This window comes from Neoarius graeffei, chromosome 3, assembly GCF_027579695.1.
Source record: "Neoarius graeffei isolate fNeoGra1 chromosome 3, fNeoGra1.pri, whole genome shotgun sequence".
Taxonomy (NCBI): domain Eukaryota; kingdom Metazoa; phylum Chordata; class Actinopteri; order Siluriformes; family Ariidae; genus Neoarius; species Neoarius graeffei.
The window spans coordinates 49,380,059-49,399,554 of NC_083571.1; the positions used below are offsets into that span (position 1 = coordinate 49,380,059).

At 39.1% G+C, this 19,496-nt stretch overlaps 1 protein-coding gene across 1 annotated transcript; it reads left to right on the forward strand.

Annotated features, from left to right (window-relative positions):
• The first annotated feature begins 364 nt into the window (after positions 1 to 364).
• On the forward strand, positions 365 to 18,811 carry btr12 (bloodthirsty-related gene family, member 12). The gene is made up of 7 exons (XM_060916964.1): positions 365 to 474; positions 1,476 to 2,089; positions 2,308 to 2,403; positions 10,187 to 10,420; positions 13,987 to 14,134; positions 14,293 to 14,319; positions 16,448 to 18,811. Exons 1-7 carry the CDS (start codon positions 468 to 470, stop codon positions 16,990 to 16,992), a joined length of 1,671 nt encoding a protein of 556 aa, XP_060772947.1. The 5' UTR covers positions 365 to 467; the 3' UTR covers positions 16,993 to 18,811.
• The last annotated feature ends 685 nt before the right edge of the window (positions 18,812 to 19,496 follow it).

Below are 19,496 nucleotides of genomic sequence, written 5' to 3' on the forward strand. Positions count from 1 at the left end.
AAATACAGTAAATAGCCCTATTTCACAACTGTAGTAATCCATATTATGTCAAGAACCACTCAACTAAGTAAAGAGAAACAACATCCATGATTACTTTAAGACATGAAGTTTATTTTAATTAAGAAAAATAAAGAAAAAACATTAAGTTTGAAGGTGCATCCAAACTTACAGTTTTTTTATGTATATTTTTGTTCTCAATGTTATGGTCCCTTTTCTTGTTTACTCATGTGCTCTTAGTGTATCACCATCCACAGCTTAGCCACCCAAACCCAGCCTTTCAAACTCGCATATAATTTTGCCACACCCAGAAAAAGGCAGGACAATGTTCTTGAAACAGTTTGCATTTATGTGTTTCCCTCTCGGAGAGAAGTGGAGAAACCAGTTTAAATCCTGTCTCTGCATAGGAACAACTAAAAGCCACTAAAAGAGAAGTTAAGAATCAAGAGAGCACAAGACAACATATCGCCATGCAGAGTAAGTCATCAAGGCAAATTTTAATTTTCTGTCTATTTTCTAGTTGTTGTTATCTTTAATTTTTAATTTAAAATGTGAATTGTGGTCTTGGATAGAGGAACTAGAGTAGGCTGTGGTTTGCTAGTGCCAAAGAGATGAATAATTATTTAATGAAACAACTTAAAGAACATGGATAATGTGGAATACACTTCATAACATTCCTTACAGTAGATGAGCTTTAATTAAGAATTGATTTCTGTGCTTTATATTAAATAAGATAGATAGAGCTGCATCGAGAAATAATCTTTTTTAATTATTATTATAATATATTTTTACCACACATAACATAGTCAATGAATATGAAATTATTCCAATGCATTTTCTGAGAACTTGATGAATGCACGCCAATGTGAAAGAAATGTATTTTCATGTAGGTTCTCACGTCTATACTGAGCTGCTGCATTCCTAACATGACGTACCTTTCATGGTTCCAAGAGTGTGATGATGTTTCAGCAATCAAGCTTGTTTTATTTGGTATTGATTGTAGATATTTTATAGATAGGTCATGTGAAAGTGCATCAAAAGTAGGAAGTAGTAAAGGATATATGCCTTTGAAGCCTCAGTTAACTTTTAAACCATGGATCAATATCCGTCTGTGATTTTCCTTGGAGGCCACTTTCCTTGTAAACAGTTCAGTCTTTTAAAAATAACAAAGGAGAGAAGTGAATTGAACTCTTTATACAAATGGAACTGATTAGGCTTGTGTTTGTTTTGCTATGGCACTATTTAACAAAGCTTGACCTTGACTATGTGAGGAAATCGATTTGAGGTGAACAAAGTGTATTATAAACATAATTTTGGCCAAAACATGATACACAATTCTCTCTCTCTCTCTCTCTCTCTCTCTCTCTCTCTCAGAGTAACATTTGATATGTTTTCCCAGACCACCTCACACATTTTGACATACTGTATATCCATGTGCTTTGATAAATAAGAACAAAGTCTATCTCTCATTCTCCCAGGCCCAGGGTCTAGAGGCCGTGCGTTGTCAGAAGAGCAGTTTTCATGCTCCATTTGTCTAGAGATATTTGTGGAGCCTGTCTCAACACCATGTGGACATAGCTTCTGCAAGGCCTGTCTTCAGGGCTACTGGAACCACAGCAAAAAGATTGTGTGCCCCATGTGCAAGAAGACCTTCTCCAAAAAGCCAGAGCTATGTGTGAACCGTGTTCTTGCTGAGATCGCGCAGCAATTCCAGGGCCTTTCAGTTGCTGAAGGGGCGGGCTCACCAAGATTGGAAAAAAAAGACGAAGAAAGCAGTGAGTTTGCCAAACCTGGTGATGTGCCCTGCGACGCCTGCATTGGGAGAAAGATGAAGGCCCTGAAGTCTTGCCTAAGCTGCCCAGGGTCCTTCTGCGAAGCTCACCTACGGCATCACAGGAAAATCAAGACCATGGCAAATCACAAGCTGGTGGAACCCATCCTCCACGTGCAGGAGAAGGTGTGTAAGAAGCATGAGCGCCTCTTGGATGCCTACTGTCGTAAGGAGCATGTGTGTGTGTGCCGGGAGTGCGCTGAGGTTGAACATAGGGCACACAGTATAATCTCAGTGGATCGTGAATATAAGAAGCTATCGGTGAGTGGGTGGAATTGTTTCTGATACTTCTGGCCTTCACAACACAAGATTAGATGTTCATTCCAGCTGAAGTTTTCAAATGCCTCTGTAATTTATTTAGTGCTAAAATTATTCTCTGAATTTTGAATGCTGTCCCTAATTATTTTTTTTCACAGCTCAGTAGTCATACAAAATGATTTTGCCTTTTGTAAAAATAATCGCAACTGCATTTTCTGCAGAGTCAACTGGGGACGAAGCGATCTGAGCTGAAACATCTGATTAAAGAGCGAGTCAAGAAACTAGAAGAGATCAGGCAATCCATTGCAGTTATCAATGTGAGTCCCATGAAACAAAGAGTTTTTGTATTTTTTAGAGCCATCTACTGAATGTGGGGTCTTTTCAACCTTGACTTCACATTGTCCAAATCATGATATGCTGCCTGCTGATAACCTTACATTAATGGCACTTAGCATACAACATATCCAGAGTGGCCTGGGGGGTGCCTTGCTCAAGGGCACATCAGCCATTCCTGGTGGTCAAGGGAATTGAACCAGTGACCTTTTGGTCCCAAAGCTGAATCTCTATCCATTAGGCCGTTGCTTTCCCCATCAAGTAACACTTGATACAATGTCCCATCTTAACACATGATCTTTCTTTCTGTGCAAAAACATTTATTTAGCAACACTTGACAAATGATTTTATATATTTTGATATACTAATCAAAATTATCCAAAATAAGTACAGAGATTTTTCTTAGATTTATTTAATTTAAAACAATACTTCAGCAGTGTTGTCCAACTCATGAACAAATTGTTAGTTTGAAAAAGGGAATCAGTCAAACAGGTTCTATCAAACATTAAGTTGTGTCTACACAATGCTAGTTTTATGAGTCTAAGAGTTCTAGTTCAATTCTAACAATCTCACAATGTAACCTCATTAAATTGGAACACAAAACACCACGACTGTGTGTCTCAATTAATGATCAACACAAACTATCATAACATTATATTACACACATTATCATTGGCCATGTTTAACTAAAGGAGCTGATGGTGTCATTGTATCATCAAACATCATCACTTTGATTGGGGCAAATGTCAATCACAACCAGTTAGACAAATGATTTCTGTCATGGTTGCTAGTATGGCGCTAGTAAAAGAGTTTGTTGTAAAGGTGCTAGGCTAAGTAAGAATAAACTACAACAGGGTGGTGTGATGTTGCTACAAAGCAAAGTTATTGTTATAATAAATCTGACGAGTTTTATTCCTCTTATGGAATAAAACAACAGCAATTTAACCACACATATATTTTTATTCATGAAACAATAGTATTTCATACTATTTATTTGTTTATAGTTACATTTAATATTCTGAATGTCCAGGAAGTAAATTAGTTCCTGTTAGGACTTAGGTTTTCACTTCTATAAACTCACTCCCTCAAAAGGGTTTCCTTTTTTCTCCTGAAGGTAAAAGACAAAAAAAAATGATGCTTGTCATGTTTCTGAGGAAACGCAAAGTGCAAAGTCCTCTGTTCTGATTCCATCAAATCTTCTAAATAAACATCTCAAAGAAAATTTCACCATATATATATATATATATATATATATATATATATATATATATATATATATATAAAATCTGTGCATGTGGAACATCTACCATACAAACTTTGCAGTCAGAAGTACTGTTTGAGCGATGCTGTTATAGAAAATGAATCAACCCCCTCTGACCAATCAGAATCGGGTATTCAACACTGCTGTAGCTTATAATTAACAATTACTCGCTGAAGGTGAAGTGAATATCGGTGAATAATAACTGAAACGAAGTTGAGGTAAATAATCATTAATATTCACTGAGGCTGAGGCAGATAATTGTTTTAGTACAAATATACAGATGATTATTTAAAAATCGTATTAATTTTTTTTAAATTTCAAACTTCAAAAGTGGCATGCAAATGTAATAAAGGCGTGGTGCAGACTTGTGTCACTTATCTATGCCGACTCACATAAAATACTTTGTTTTGAAAGGGATAAAATAAATCACAATTCCCCCTTACCTTTGAATAGTTTTAGACCAAAGTTTGTAGCATCTTTAGTGCTTTTAGGAACAACATTTTCTTTCATAATTTGTAATTCTTCCTCACTTATGGTGACAAAGTGATTGGCCGCCATTTTGCCGAGTCACTCAAGGTGATTATTGAGAAATAGTCCGAATTTCTCGACCAATCAGCACGTGTGATTTTCTATAATCACCTGTGTATTTATACAAACAAATATTATAAACATATAAACACATTTCCCAAACCTTATGATTTTTTTTATGTTTATCACAAAAGCTGAGTTGTAAATTCATAACCATGGACCAAAGTTGGAAAGCTTGATGCACTTGATAAAGACACTACACAGCTAAAATGATAAGGATGTACAATACTTTTACTATTGGGTATTGTTCAGCTACATTGTTGATGGACTCTTATAAATAAAATAAATGCATCTATTACAAATTATTCAACAAATCCTTTGAATGTACATACAGAATGTACAAATTACAAGTCAGTGCTACATAAGCTATTGTAAGAGCTTACACACACATGCATGGCCTAGATTTTTATGTGGCACAAAACGAATTTGATCAATTCAGCGATTCCTCCAGGGAAAAAAACTGATTGAATTGGTCAAATCAAACATTTGATTTGTTTAAACAGACATTTCAAAAGGATTGAATCAAACTTCCCTGCACTAATGTCCAGCCAGGCCACTTCACTTAGCCATTACATCCTGTCACTGTAACCGGGCAACTCTCATTAAAAATGAATGACTCCTGGGGGCTAGTGTGGGGGCAGAGTAAGGAAAAAGGTCAGCTCTATTCCAGCTGGAGCTGGAACATTTAACCAGCAGCATGTGGTGAAGAACCTAGGGAGATACATTTACTCAACTGGCAAGATTGTGAATCACAATTTTGCTAAAGTGTGTTTAGTATTATGTGAGTATTAAAGGTCTAGAGACAGATGTAAACATTACAAACTAGTAGAGCTTAACTCTGAAACGTACACAGGTGAAGATCTGAAACAGGCCTGAGTTTCCCAAAAGCACTGCAGCACAAAGACCCTAACCCTAACCCACTGCACATCTTTGAGGAACTGAAGCTCATTTCTGAGGGCTAAGGTCTACTTTAATAAAATTTAATCCTCAGAAATACAGTACTGTGCAAAAGTCTTAGGCACATGTAAAGAAATGCTGTAGAGCAAAAATGGCTTAAAAATAATGAAATGTTTCAACATAAAAAAATACTATACACAGCAGTAAGCCATAATAAATGAAACAAAGCCAATATTTGGTCTGAGATGACGTTTTGCTTTAAAAAAAAATAGTAGTCTGAGGTACAATGAGTGCAGTTTTATAAGGAAATGAGCTGCAGGTTTTACTGAGCATCTTGCAGAACCAGCCACAGTCCTTCTGGAGACTTTGACTGTCACACTTGCTTCTTCATTTTGCACCAAAACCCAGTAGCCTTCATTATGTTTTCTTTTTTAATCTGAAAAGTGGCCTCTAATGTAATATGCTGCTCAGATACAAAAAAAAAAAAAATTGGGGGGTAACATTTAATTTTGTGCTGGAAAACAAACATTTGGAACTCTAAAATATTTTTGTACCAACTTGGTAATGTAGAAGTCATAAAATAGAAATCTGTAACAAAGTTTGTATGAAAACAGTAGGGTGCCTAAGACTTTTGAACAGTACTGTGTGTGCAGGTGTATCTTTGAAAGGTTGTAAAGAAGCTCATTTCTGTCAGATTGTAGTTAAGGTTCATTTAGTGAATGTGCCCATTTGTGCAATCACATGACCTTCATAAACTGACTCACCAAACCAGTAGGACCGCTGCAAATATTTACTTTCCACACCCAACCTTAGCACCATCACAAGACTGTGGAAAGTTAAAATTACATTACAGGCATTTAGCAGATGCTCTTATCCAGAGTGACGTACAACATACCCAGAGCAGCCTGGGATTAGGTGCCATGCTTAAGGGCACTTCAGCCATTCCTACTGGTCCAGGGAATTGAACCAGCAACCTTTTGGTCCCAAAGCTGCTTCTCTAACCTTTAGGCCATGGCTTCCTTAAGTTATAGAGATGTCAAATTTTTCACAAGAAGCATTAATGATACTAAATGCAATATGAAAATTCAAACTTTTCAAACAAATGTATTTCAGGCCATGCCTGTAGCAGTACTATATAACAGGTATTTTTCCCTTATACAAAATAAATTTAAATAAATTTATACTGTGCCAAGAAAAACACTAGGGGGGTTTGGGGGCAGAAAAAAAGCAAACCCTCTTACTATAGAGATGCTCATGCAGATCTGTTCTATGATTTTTGAGCTGAAAATTGCAAATGATATGTAAGGGACTGTATACATGAAAGCAGTAACACTGTAGCTTTCATCATGTTCATAGCTCCAGGAAGTAATAGTGTGTTTATTACATTTTGTAGTCAGACCAGTCAGACCAGTCACTGCCAAACTCATGAGCAGGGTGCTGCCGGACAGCTTGTAACTATGTTTGTGCACTCCTTTTTATATGGAAAGACCACTATGTCTGGCCTTCATAGACCTCACCAAGGCTTTTGACAGCGTATCATGCCCCCTCCTGTGGAAAATTCTGGCTAAAGTTGGCTGTCCTGAAAAATTCATCAAGGTCCTGAAACTTCCACATGATGACATGTCCGCAATGATTCTGGTGAATAACACAAAGACCGAAGCCTACAAGATTAAATCTGGAGTGAAACAGGGCTGCATCATCGCCCCAACACTGTTCGTTATCTTTGTTGCTGCCATCATGCACCTGGTCAATGCTTTCCATCAACGCTGCCTGAGAAACATCCTATATATCAGTTGGGAAGAATACGGCACCAACATCGACATCCTGACCGAAAAAAAAACAACAGAGCATTGAATCCATCATCATCAAGAACCAGCTGTGATGGGCAGGTCATGTCGTCAGGATGGATGACAATTGACTCCCCAGACAGATTTTTTACTCACAACTGATCAAAGGAAAGTGGACCGGGGAGGACAGAAAATGCGCTGTACAGATCTTCTGAAATCAAGTTTGAAGCGCTGCAACATCGACTGGGAGACCTGAGAAGAACAAACCAAAAATTCTACTAACTGGAGACTGCTGATCTATGAAGGAAAGGAAAAATTTGAGAAGACATGGATGAGCAACATCAAGGAGAAGAGAAGAAAGTGGAAGGAGCAACAAATTGCCCAAAACTCACAACCATGACCCTGATTGCCCAAAACTCACAACCATGACCAATTGCAACGTCTGCCAGAAGCAGTGCGCAAATAGACTGGGGCTCTTCACCCACCTCAGAATCCACCAAACCACTACCGATTAGGAAACCATCATCCTCAAATCTTGATGGATAGCCACTACTATAACCCACCACTAAATAAATGTAGTCAACCAAAACGATTTGGTAAAACTGTAAACTTCAGTCAACCTAATGGCAAAGACATGGGTGGAGAAGTCATAAATTCAGCCGACTGAACAAGTGAAAGCTCCAGTCCTATGTATCGGCTGGTATGAACCCAAATGACTAGGCTAAAATGTACTAGCTACATAGTATACTACAGAAGGATGGTAAGTGAAGCAAGATATTGATATGAACAAAGAGAAACAAACTACTATATGAATTCCTGTGTAGCAATAGTACTTATTATCTTCAATCCAAAATTCTAACACATACATTCATACATTCTAACACATTCTTTTTTTGCACCATAAAAAAAAAGACAATAAGCAATGCGATGTAATGTTTTCTTCTTGCATCTTTATGTTCTCCTAAAATGTTATGGATTATGGAAGCCTCAAAGTGCAAGATTTGAAAAAGTGCTGAAGTTATTTGTGAGGTTAAACATTAAGTCAAAACAAGATATGCAATGTAATATGTTGAAATAATGAGATATTAAGTCAAAATAACAAAATAATATTTCAAAAATAATGTTGCCAAGTCAAAATAATGAGATGTTCAAATAACAAGATGTGTCGAAATAATGGACTAAGTCAATATGACAATTTAGTATAAATACACAGTTGATTATTGGAAATTGCATACATTGATTGGTTGAGAGGTTTAGATTATTTTTCGATAATCACCTTGAGTGACTTGGCAAAATGGCGGCCGATCACTTCATCACCATAAGTGAGGATGAATTACAAATTATGAAAGAAAATGTTGTTCCTAAAAGCACTAAAGATGCTATGAAGTTTGGTCTAAAACTATTCAAAGGTAAGGTGGAATTGTGATTTATTTTATGTTTCAAAACAAAGTATTTTATGTGAGTCGGCATAGATAAGTGACACAAGTCAGCACCGCGCCTTGATTGCAGTTGCATGCCACTTTTAAAGTTTGAAATAAATTATTTGTAATAGTTTTTTTTAAATAATCACCTGTGTATTTATACTAAAACAATTATCTGCCTCAGGCTCAGTGAATATTGGTGAATAATTGTTAATTAATATGTTATAAATAACAAGACAATATATTGGAATAATTTATTCAGTCAAAAATAATGAGATAGAGCGGCAGCTACAATTATCAACAGTCCAAAATTATCGACACCTTTTCAGATTTACCAATAAAAAGGAATTTTACAAAGGTGAGTTTCAGTTACAGCAGTTATTATTGGTTAATTCATCAACCGGAAGACCCTCCTCGCCCTTTGATCTCATCGTCTGATGACACATTTCGTTACCTGAGATGGAAATTTTTTAGCACGATAAGCAATTTGAAGAAAACCCGGACGTTATCATTGCATGTAAACATGGACGTTTTTACTTATCAAATTCACCGATATTTCATGAGCTCCTTGTCAAAACCTACTTTGTTTCTTACTCTTTCATTTGACAGTCACCATTTTGTATCTAAACATGTGTTTGAGAATCACGTGAGGTGTCGATAATAGTGATCACTTTCACTGGTGTCCGCCATTATAGACACCCTGAGGAATTAAGTGACATTTACAACTGTTATGGATCGATCTTTGTGTAACATTGTTGAAGTAGATGAAGTACTTTAAAAAAAATAAAAGTGCTGTGGTTTATAATATTTTTTTCTGATTCATAACATAAGGGAATGCTTATAGAGTATTTAGAATCTTATTGCAATAAATAGAATTAGACCAGAATTAAATTCCTAGCATATAAAAAATTACATGCTTGAAATATTCAGATTTTTCTATTCCATTCAGATTTTTATTTTTATTTATTTTTATTTTTTTGCAGTTTGTTGTAAATATCCACCACATATTACAATATCAGTAGACGTTTTATATTTTGGTTTGAGGAATGACATGTGACCTTTGATCTGGATTTTCATGTGGTTACAATGCCAATTGTCTGTTGACATTTACTGGTAAACTATAAAACTAGAAATTAATACAAACAACAACGAAAGATTAACAAAATGTGATCTACAAAAATACTTAGAAAGTGAGTAGAAAGTGGAACAAAAAGATTTTCTGACACAGATCAAACATTATCAGTTCATTTGTTTACAAACATTTGAATTACTTCCTCATTTACGTAAGCACCGACATCGATATATTTATATAAAAGATATTTTGTACGAAATATAAGTCTATGTAAAACAAATTTTAAATAAAAACTATGTTTTGTTAACTTAATGCCACATACTGATTTTTTTTTTTTATAAATAATCATCTGGATGTTGATAATTGTGGAACGGTGTCAATAACTGGACAAAGGTGTCAGTACTTGTGGAACAGTGTGATATGATCTGATACGCTAAGTATTCAGGAATCAACTAGTTTTTTTTTTTCCAGTGGAAGTTTGAGTAATTATTCATGCACAATTTACATATTGAAAGTCTTTTCTACGTTTGCAATGGCCAAAAGATCGTTAAGGTGTTGATAATTGTAGCTGCTGCTCTAATATCTTTAAATAATAACTTATAATGTTAAAATTATGAGATAATGCGTCAACATTTCTGTGTTTGTAATTAAACACTCAGCAAGACCTCAAAGATAGCTGGGAAATAGATGAATTTATGCAAGGTCGATGCAGCTAACGATGCATTTGCATGTATGTTGTAGTCAAGCAGCCAGCGGGAGATCGAGGAGAGCTGGGCTGTGTATGCTGAGCTACAGAGGCTGCTGGAGCAGAGTCAGGGCCAGCTGGTGGAGCACATCACACTCCGGCAGAAGCTGGCCGAGGAGCAGGCACGAGATATGGCCAGCTGTCTGGAGCAAGAGCTTAACACGCTCAGAAACAGGAGCTGCGACCTGGATGCTGTCGCTAACACCCAGGACAAAGTGCACTTCCTTCAGGTATGTGTTGATACTATAGGAATTGTTTTCTTTAAGGAGGAGTTTATTTAATGCTGTCCCTTTAAGTTTTCCACCATGGGAAAGTCTTCAGGACAGAGGACTTTGAGGGTTTTCAGTAACATCAGAATCACTTTAATAATCCCAAGCAGAAATTGAGTAAGACAGAGTGACTCATAGTCAGCAGGATTCAAACCTACACAAGGAAATCCCAATTGAGTCCTAGTCAATCACCTTAACCACTTGGCCACGACTACTACACATAAAAAATAATGCATGCTTCCTGTCTTATTACTCTAACATTTAGAGAACATAATACAACCCCGATTCCAAAAAAGTTGGGACAAAGTACAAATTGTAAATAAAAACGGAATGCAATGATGTGGAAGTTTCAAAATTCCATATTTTATTCAGAATAGAACATAGATGACATATCAAATGTTTAAACTGAGAAAATGTATCATTTAAAGAGAAAAATTAGGTGATTTTAAATTTCATGACAACAACACATCTCAAAAAAGTTGGGACAAGACCATGTTTACCACTGTGAGACATCCCCTTTTCTCTTTACAACAGTCTGTAAACGTCTGGGGACTGAGGAGACAAGTTGCTCAAGTTTAGGGATAGGAATGTTAACCCATTCTTGTCTAATGTAGGATTCTAGTTGCTCAACTGTCTTAGGTCTTTTTTGTCGTATCTTCCGTTTTATGATGCGCCAAATGTTTTCTATGGGTGAAAGATCTGGACTGCAGGCTGGCCAGTTCAGTACCCGGACCCTTCTTCTACGCAGCCATGATGCTGTAATTGTTGCAGTATGTGGTTTGACATTGTCATGTTGGAAAATGCAAGGTCTTCCCTGAAAGAGACATCATCTGGATGGGAACATATGTTGCTCTAGAACCTGGATATACCTTTCAGCATTGATGGTGTCTTTCCAGATGTGTAAGCTGCCCATGCCACATGCACTAAAGCAACCCCATACCATCAGAGATGCAGGCTTCTGAACTGAGCGCTGATAACAACTTGGGTCGTCCTTCTCCTCTTTAGTCCGAATGACACGGGGTCCCTGATTTCCATAAAGAACTTCAAATTTTGATTCGTCTGACCACAGAACGGTTTTCCATTTTGCCACAGTCCGTTTTAAATGAGCTTTAGCCCAGAGAAGATGTCTGCACTTCTGGATCATGTTTAGATACGGCTCCTTCTTTGAACTATAGAGTTTTAGCTGGCAACGGTGGATGGCATGGTGAATTGTGTTCACAGATAATGTTCTCTGGAAATATTCCTGAGCCCATTTTGTGATTTCCAATACAGAAGCATGCCTGTATGTGATGCAGTGCCGTCTAAGGGCCCAAAGGTCACGGGCACCCAGTATGGTTTTCCGGCCTTGACCCTTACGCACAGAGATTCTTCCAGATTCTCTGAATCTTTTGATGATATTATGCACTGTAGATGATGATATATTCAAACTCTTTGCAATTTTACACTGTTGAACTCCTTTCTGATGTTGCTCCACTATTTGTCGCCGCAGAATTAGGGGGATTGGTGACCCTCTTCCCATCTTTACTTCTGAGGCCAAGTTTACATTAGACCATATCTGTCTCGTTTTCTTCGCGGATGCACTGTCCATTTACATTAAAACGCCTGGAAACGCCGGGACACGGGAATCCGCCAGGGTCCACGTATTCAATCGAGATTGTGTCTGGTCCGGTGCTGTGTAAACATTGAGAATACGTGGATATGTTGTGCTGAGCTCTAGCTGGCGTCGTCATTGGACAACGTCACTGTGACATCCACCTTCCTGATTCGCTGGCGTTGGTCATGTGACGTGACTGCTGAAAAACGGCGCGGACTTCCGCCTTGTATCACCTTTCATTAAAGAGTATAAAAGTATGAAAATACTGCAAATACTGCCCATTGTGTAGTTATGATTGTCTTTAGGCTTGCCATCCTTCCACTTGCAAGTGGTAAGTGACGCGCATGCCCGATATGCACTGAGATCACACACACAGCGGCTCAGTCCCGAATCACTGCTCGTGCGCTTCACTCGCGCGCTCTGTGAGCTGCGCAGGGCCGGAGTGCGCACCCTCCAGAGGGCACTCACTGTTCAGGGTGGAGTGATTTGGAGCGCAGGATGCCTGCGGAGCTGAGCGTATCCGTGTATTGGCGTTGCTGTGTGCACGCGAATCGTGTATTGGCATTGCTGTGTGCACGCTAATCGTTTTAAAAACGTTAATCTGATGATCCGCTGATACGGTCTAACGTACTGTAAACCCCACCTGAGAGCCGCCGCCACTCCAGGATGCTCTTTTTATACCCAGTCATGTTAATGACCTATTGCCAATTGACCTAATGAGTTGCAATTTGGTCCTCCAGCTGTTCCTTTTTTGTACCTTTAACTTTTCCAGCCTCTTATTGCCCCTGTCCCAACTTTTTTGAGATGTGTTGCTGTCATGAAATTTCAAATGAGCCAATATTTGGCATGAAATTTCAAAATGTCTCACTTTCGACATTTGATATGTTGTCTATGTTTTATTGTGAATACAATATCAGATAATCAGATTCAAGAAATCGACTGTCAGTGTATGACATTATAAATATAACGTCATGCACGTAATAATAAATGATGCCAATGAGGATTGTCGGAAATATCATCCCTGAAAAGGTATAGGTGCTCATATATAGATGAGAGTAAAAGGCTAAATAATCGTGGTAAAAGGTATTTTAATATAAGCACCCCCTTATTTTGTGTGTATTACTTATGTGTGTTTTTGTGTTTAAGGCCAAGTTTACATTAGACTGTATCTGTCTCGTTTTCTTCGCGGATGCACTGTCCGTTTACATTAAAACGCCTGGAAACGCCGGGAAACGGGAATCCGCCAGGGTCCACGTATTCAATCCAGATCGTGTCTGGTCCGGTGCTGTGTAAACATTGAGAATACACGGATACGCGGATACGCTGTGCTGAGCTCTAGCTGGCGTCGTCATTGGACAACATCACTGTGAAATCCACCTTCCTGATTCGCTGGCGTTGGTCATGTGACGCGACTGCTGAAAAACGGCGCGGACTTCCGCCTTGTATCACCTTTCATTAAAGAGTATAAAAGTATGAAAATACTGCAAATACTGATGCAAATACTGCCCATTGTGTAGTTATGATCGTCTTTAGGCTTGCCATCCTTCCACTTGCAAGTGGTAAGTGACTTGCGCACAGCGGCTCAGTCCCGAATCACTGCTCGTGCACTTCACTCGCACGCTCTGTGAGCTGCGCAGGGCCGGAGTGCGCACCCTCCAGAGGGCACTCGTTGTTCAGGGCGGAGTGATTTGGAGCGCAGCCGCTGAGGAGGAAGCGATGAGCCGCACTGACACATTTCTCAACTTACGTGCCGAATTAGTCATGTGATTAGCGTATCCGTGTATTGGCGTTGCTGTGTGCACGCGAATCGTGTATTGGCGTTGCTGTGTGCACGCTAATCGTTTTTAAAAACGTTAATCTGATGATCCGCTGATACGGTCTAATGTAAACCCCACCTAAGTCTTACATGCTATTTTTTTTTTTTTTGCTGTAGCTCTTGGCCAATCTCCCTCCCCCACCTGAACCGACTGATTGGTCAGGTGTGTCTGTGAACACTGACTTACACATGGGCACTATCAGGAAGTCTGTCTCTGAGCTCGTTGAGAAGTTCCAGGATGAAGTGAAGCGCCTCTATGGGAAAGGTACAGTAACATTAATCAGTGAAACCAATGAAAAAAAAATTATGGTGACTGACACAAAGAAATTAATTTATAGGAGTCATATCTCATTAAAATATACACAGTAATTTGTTTTATTGTTTTATGTTGACTCTTAACTCTGATTATTATTATTTGTACAGAGCTGAGAAAGATGCAGAATTATGCAAGTAAGTGTTATTTTCACTCTGCAAAACTTCACACTCTGTTCACTACTTAGAAATGGACATTCCACTGACCCAAGCCATTTCTTTTGATTACCAATAATGCAATTATACAACTTACTTATCTTATTTTAAAACTCCCAAGATATCTTCATATTACTTATTAGCTATTTGTATCATTCACAGAGACTTGTATGGCAAATGCTACCTATGAGTTGTTTTTTTTTTAACTCTCATAAAAACAGATTTTAAAAGCGTTATTTGACAAAGTAAAATGTATTATTCTTGACATGGTGAACCGTAGGTGCTAAAGAAGGCAACTGTACTTGCCTGAAATTCTTGAAGATGTTGCACCTATCATCCAATACCCCTTTTCCACCAAATCAGTTCCAGGGCTGGTTCGGGGCCAGTGCTGGTGCTGGTTCACAACTCGTTCAACTTGCGAGCCAGCTGAGAACCAGTTTGCTTTTCCATAGCTCGCGGTGCTAAGGGAAGCCACGTCATTACGTTGCTGTATACGTCAGTTACGTCGTTGTATACGTCAGTTACGTCGCTACGTTTGCATAAACCTTGGCGCGAATATCGAAGCAAAAACAACACAGAAGAAGCAGCAGCAGCAGCAACAACACAACAACAACAACAATAATAATAATAGTAATGGATGACTTCGTGTTTGTACAGCTGCTGCTTCTCGTCGCTTAAAAATGGCGATCTTTCGCAGTCTTGTTATTGTTGTTGGTCTTAACAACTCCGCCCCCCCCCCCCCGCGCTGATGTAAGCGGTTCTTTCCTCTGGCCCAGCAGAGAGTTGGTGCTAGCCTGGAACCGGTTTTTCTGGCCCCAGAGCCAGTTCTTTGTCAGTGGAAATAGAAAACCTGGTTCCAAACTAAGCACTGGCCCCGAACCAGCCCTGGAACTGCTTTGGTGGAAAAGGGGCACAAAAGGCTTCTTCAGTTCTGTCTGACTAGTGGGGAGTTCCAGGTATTTATCCTCTAGTGGACCAAAAGCAACCCTAAGGAGAGTTGTTGAGGACACATGGGTTGTTGACCCTTACAGTCATCTTGTAGGTTGTTAGGGTCATTGGGGGCCGGGTGTGAACGGTGTTAGCAGCCCAGAGGGTCATTAGGGTGATCTGTGAGTCGTTGGCTCTCTCTGCCATCATGTGAGTCGTTGAAGTCAGCTGAGGTGGGGTTTACATTAGATCGTATCAGCGGATCATCAGATTAACATTTTTAAAACGATTAGTGTGCACACAGCAACGCCAATACACGATTCGCGTGCACACAGCAACGCCAATACACGGATACGCTCGGCTCCGCAGGCATCCTGCGCTCCAAATCACTCCGCCCTGAACAGCGAGTGCCCTCTGGACGGTGTGCACTCCGGCCCTGCGCAGCTCACAGAGCGCGCGAGTGGAGCGCATGAGCAGTGATTTGGGACTGAGCCGCTGTGTGTGTGATCTCAGTGCATGTCAGGCATACGCGTCACTTACCACTTGCAAGTGGAAGGATGGCAAGCCTAAAGACAATCATAACTACACAATGGGCAGTATTTGCATCAGTATTTGCAGTATTTTCATACTTTTATACTCTTTAATGAAAGGTGATACAAGGCGGAAGTCCGCGCCGTTTTTCAGCAGTCGCGTCACATGACCAACGCCAGCGAATCAGGAAGGTGGATGTCACAGTGACGTTGTCCAATGACGACGCCAGCTAGAGCTCAGCACAGCGTATCTGCGTATTCTCAATGTTTACACAGCACCGGACCAGACACGATCTGGATTGAATACGTGGACCCTGGCGGATTCCCGTTTCCTGGCGTTTCCAGGCGTTTTAATGTAAACGGACAGTGCATCCGCGAAGAAAACGAGACAGATACTGTCTAATGTAAACTTGGCCTGAGTCTTGGTGTGAATGTGTATTCAGATTTCTGGGAAGTGTGCCAAGGACTGCATTGTAGATGGCTGATAAGTGGTGTCTCAGCCCACCTCCTCTGTTTAATGATTTTAACCTTAACAATTGAGCAGCATTTAAGCATCATCAGTTGAATTTCAACAAAACTCCTAAATTTATTACATGACTTACTGTAATGTGTGTTTTAATTTTCTTTTCATTCTCTATAATATCCTCATAAAGGTGAGGTGCTTATGGACCCATCCACAGCACAGCGAAACCTGGTTGTCTCTGAGGATGGCCAGCATGTTCATTACGAAGAGGGCCGTAAAGGCTCATCTCAATCAGACAACCCACGGCGCTTCAGCCCGGCTCTGTTTGTTCTCGCTCGTGAAGGCCTTTCCTCTGGCAGGCACTATTGGGAAGTTAGCTTGGGATGGAAGACAGCATGGACCCTAGGAGTGGCTCGAGCAAATGCTCGTCGCAAAGGAGACATTCGTCTCAATCCTGAAGGTGGCTTCTGGTGCTTATGGCTGAAAAACAATGAGGTAAAAGCTCTGGCCTCCAGCAGGATTGCCCTCAAGCTGCCCACACTGCCACAGAAGGTGGGTGTCTACTTGGACTACGAGGGAGGGCAGGTGTCCTTCTATGATGTAAAGGCACAGTCTCACCTCTACACATTCATGGACATGTTCAGTGATAGTGTGTACCCCATCTTCAGCCCATGCGCCAATCAAGATGGAACGAATGGAGGAGCGCTGTCCATCACATCTGTAAAGCATAGCTAAAGCAGCATGGCTGTTTGCTACATATGTTTTAAAACTTGCCTGATTCTCAAATACATTCCTCAAATATCACATCATAGTTTTAATCATTGGTGGATAAGGGAAAATGAAATTCTGTATAAACAATAATGATACTACATGATTGTACTTTGATTAATACTTCATTAGCTGAATTTTGGAAAACTAGACAATATTATTTACAACAATTGGGTTTTGAGGAAAAAAATCCACCAGTAATATGTTTTGATATCTTTATTTTAAGAAAACAAATATACTCTCACAAAATTACATTATTTGAAATGAAATTATTTTACTTCAGCTCCTTTCCAACCTTGAAATGGCAATCTGCTTGCAAGCTGAAGTGATGAACTCATTTAACAAACACCACAGTGAAAAGATTTTCCAACAGTTTATAAGGTTTTTTTTTCTTCTTCACAACATGACATCAGTGCCAATCAATTCAGTTTAAAATCAGATTCTGGCTCAGTTTCCAGTTTTCATATTTCCATTGTAAACTTACAATTCTTAAAAGTTTGTCAGCAATTTTTTTCTGGAGTAAGTTTTAAGTTATAAATGTACAGCTCACACTTGTACGTGTTGTATTTTGTAAATGCACTGTACTTGCAGTTTTGTGACTGTGATATGGTTAAATGCAATATCACTGGAATTACATTTTTAAATGCATTTCCCGCCCTTTTAATGTTTGGGGGTAACTACATATTAAAATGCAAGAACTTTATTTGTGATTGACCTCATGCAGAAGAAAAACATATGTTAGGTCAACAAAGCTTGTAGTTTTCAGAGTATAGTATAGTTAAAAAAAAGAAAAAAAAAAGAAAAAAGACCATATGAAGGGTTTCCTCAAGCTGCTGCACAAATAAAGGTGCTGTGGTCATATGAACTTTATTTCTGACATGGACTGAACATACAGTACACATACTTCCTTTTTGAAGTGGGTGATAAATGTGCACCAAAGATTACATTATGTGGCTGGGTGAACTTTTCTTTTTGGAGGAAATGCGTCACTAATTGGGGTGGCAGCAGGCATTTAATGAGTCAGCTGGGGTCCTAGGAACAGGCATATGTGCAGGCACCTTGGGTCCTGAGAGGTACCTTGGTCTGGTGTTGTTAGTATTGTGCATGTTATCCCTAATTTTGTGTATTCTGTTCAGTTAGGCTCCGAGCTATTTTTCGCCTTTTCTTGAGTGGGCCATGCTATCAGTCTATATCTCTGAGTGTAGCATATTTTATCCTTCATTGGTTTTATTTGGTGAATTGCTGAGTTTTCACTGTATGAGCATTACACATGTAGAATGTAAAGTATTTAAAATGTATTTTTGTGCATTTTTAGATTGACATATAGTTGCTGTTTCTTTATCACAATTATTGAATGCTATGTATTTGTTAGTTTCCCTGACTAGAAGTCTCTCTCTCTCTCTCTCTCTCTCTCTCAGGAGCAGTGTGTACTGCATGAAGGATTTTAGTATTTGTTTGTGTGCTACTGGGGATTACAACTCCTGTGGCTCAATTCGTCCAGATAGCTAGTCTCTTCATACCCCTTTTATTGACCAACCAACCAACTGAATTGATACAAATCCTTGGTCTTGAAGACAGAGCTCCCCTTTACTCTGAGAATAAACCAAAGGGTGGTGTAGTCATCATTGAAAATGGACAATGATGGCAATGTTCTAATTACTAAAATTTAAATTTGCTTGCATGTATTCTTTCTATCATTTGTACTTTGTATGAAGTAATATTGAGCACTCATACTTTGAGACTTTTGAATAAATTAAATGAGTGGCATCAATGGCATTAGTTTCTCTTTCTTCATATGACCAGAACACTTTAAAATCTTTATCAGCTGGGCATTGCTCATACAGGACCAGTCAAAAGTTTAGACATGCTTACCTCATTCAGAGGTTCTTCTGTATTTTGAGTCTTTTCTACACTGTAGAACAATACTGAAGACATGAAATAGTATATGGTAAACAAAAGTAAAACGTTTCTGATTTTAGATTCTTCAAAGTATCCAGTGTTTACCTTGATGATGCTTTGCACGCTATTGGGATTACCTTAACCAGCTTCATGAGGTAGTCACCTGGAATGCTTTCCAATTAACAGGTGCCTTGTCAAAAGTTAATTAGTGATCTTTCTTGCCTTTTTTTATATGTTTGAGATCAAACAGTAATTAATAATACAGTCTTCTTTTCTCAGCTGCTCCTGTTAGGGATCACCACAGCAGATCTGTGAACTCTTTCTGAAGCAACTGTCCCCAATTTATCTGGGCTTTGGACTGGTACTGAGTATGCACTGGCTTGTATAATCCCAGTGGCTGGGTATTTTACCAAATTTGCATGATTTGAACTGTGGGGGAAACTGGAACACTCAGAGGAAACCCACACAGGCATTGGGAAAACATGCCAACTCCACACAAAGGCCTCCATCAGCCATGAGGTACGAATCCGGAACCTTCTTCTTTTCCTTTTCTTTCGATTACGTTCATTATG

Bases quoted from the DNA above. Each gene is read 5' to 3' on its own strand.
- btr12 (XM_060916964.1), top strand. The intron at 2,090-2,307 runs GTGAGTGGGTGG...CATTTTCTGCAG, and splicing joins GTGAATATAAGAAGCTATCG to AGTCAACTGGGGACGAAGCG. The intron at 14,135-14,292 runs GTACAGTAACAT...TTATTTGTACAG, and splicing joins GAAGCGCCTCTATGGGAAAG to AGCTGAGAAAGATGCAGAAT.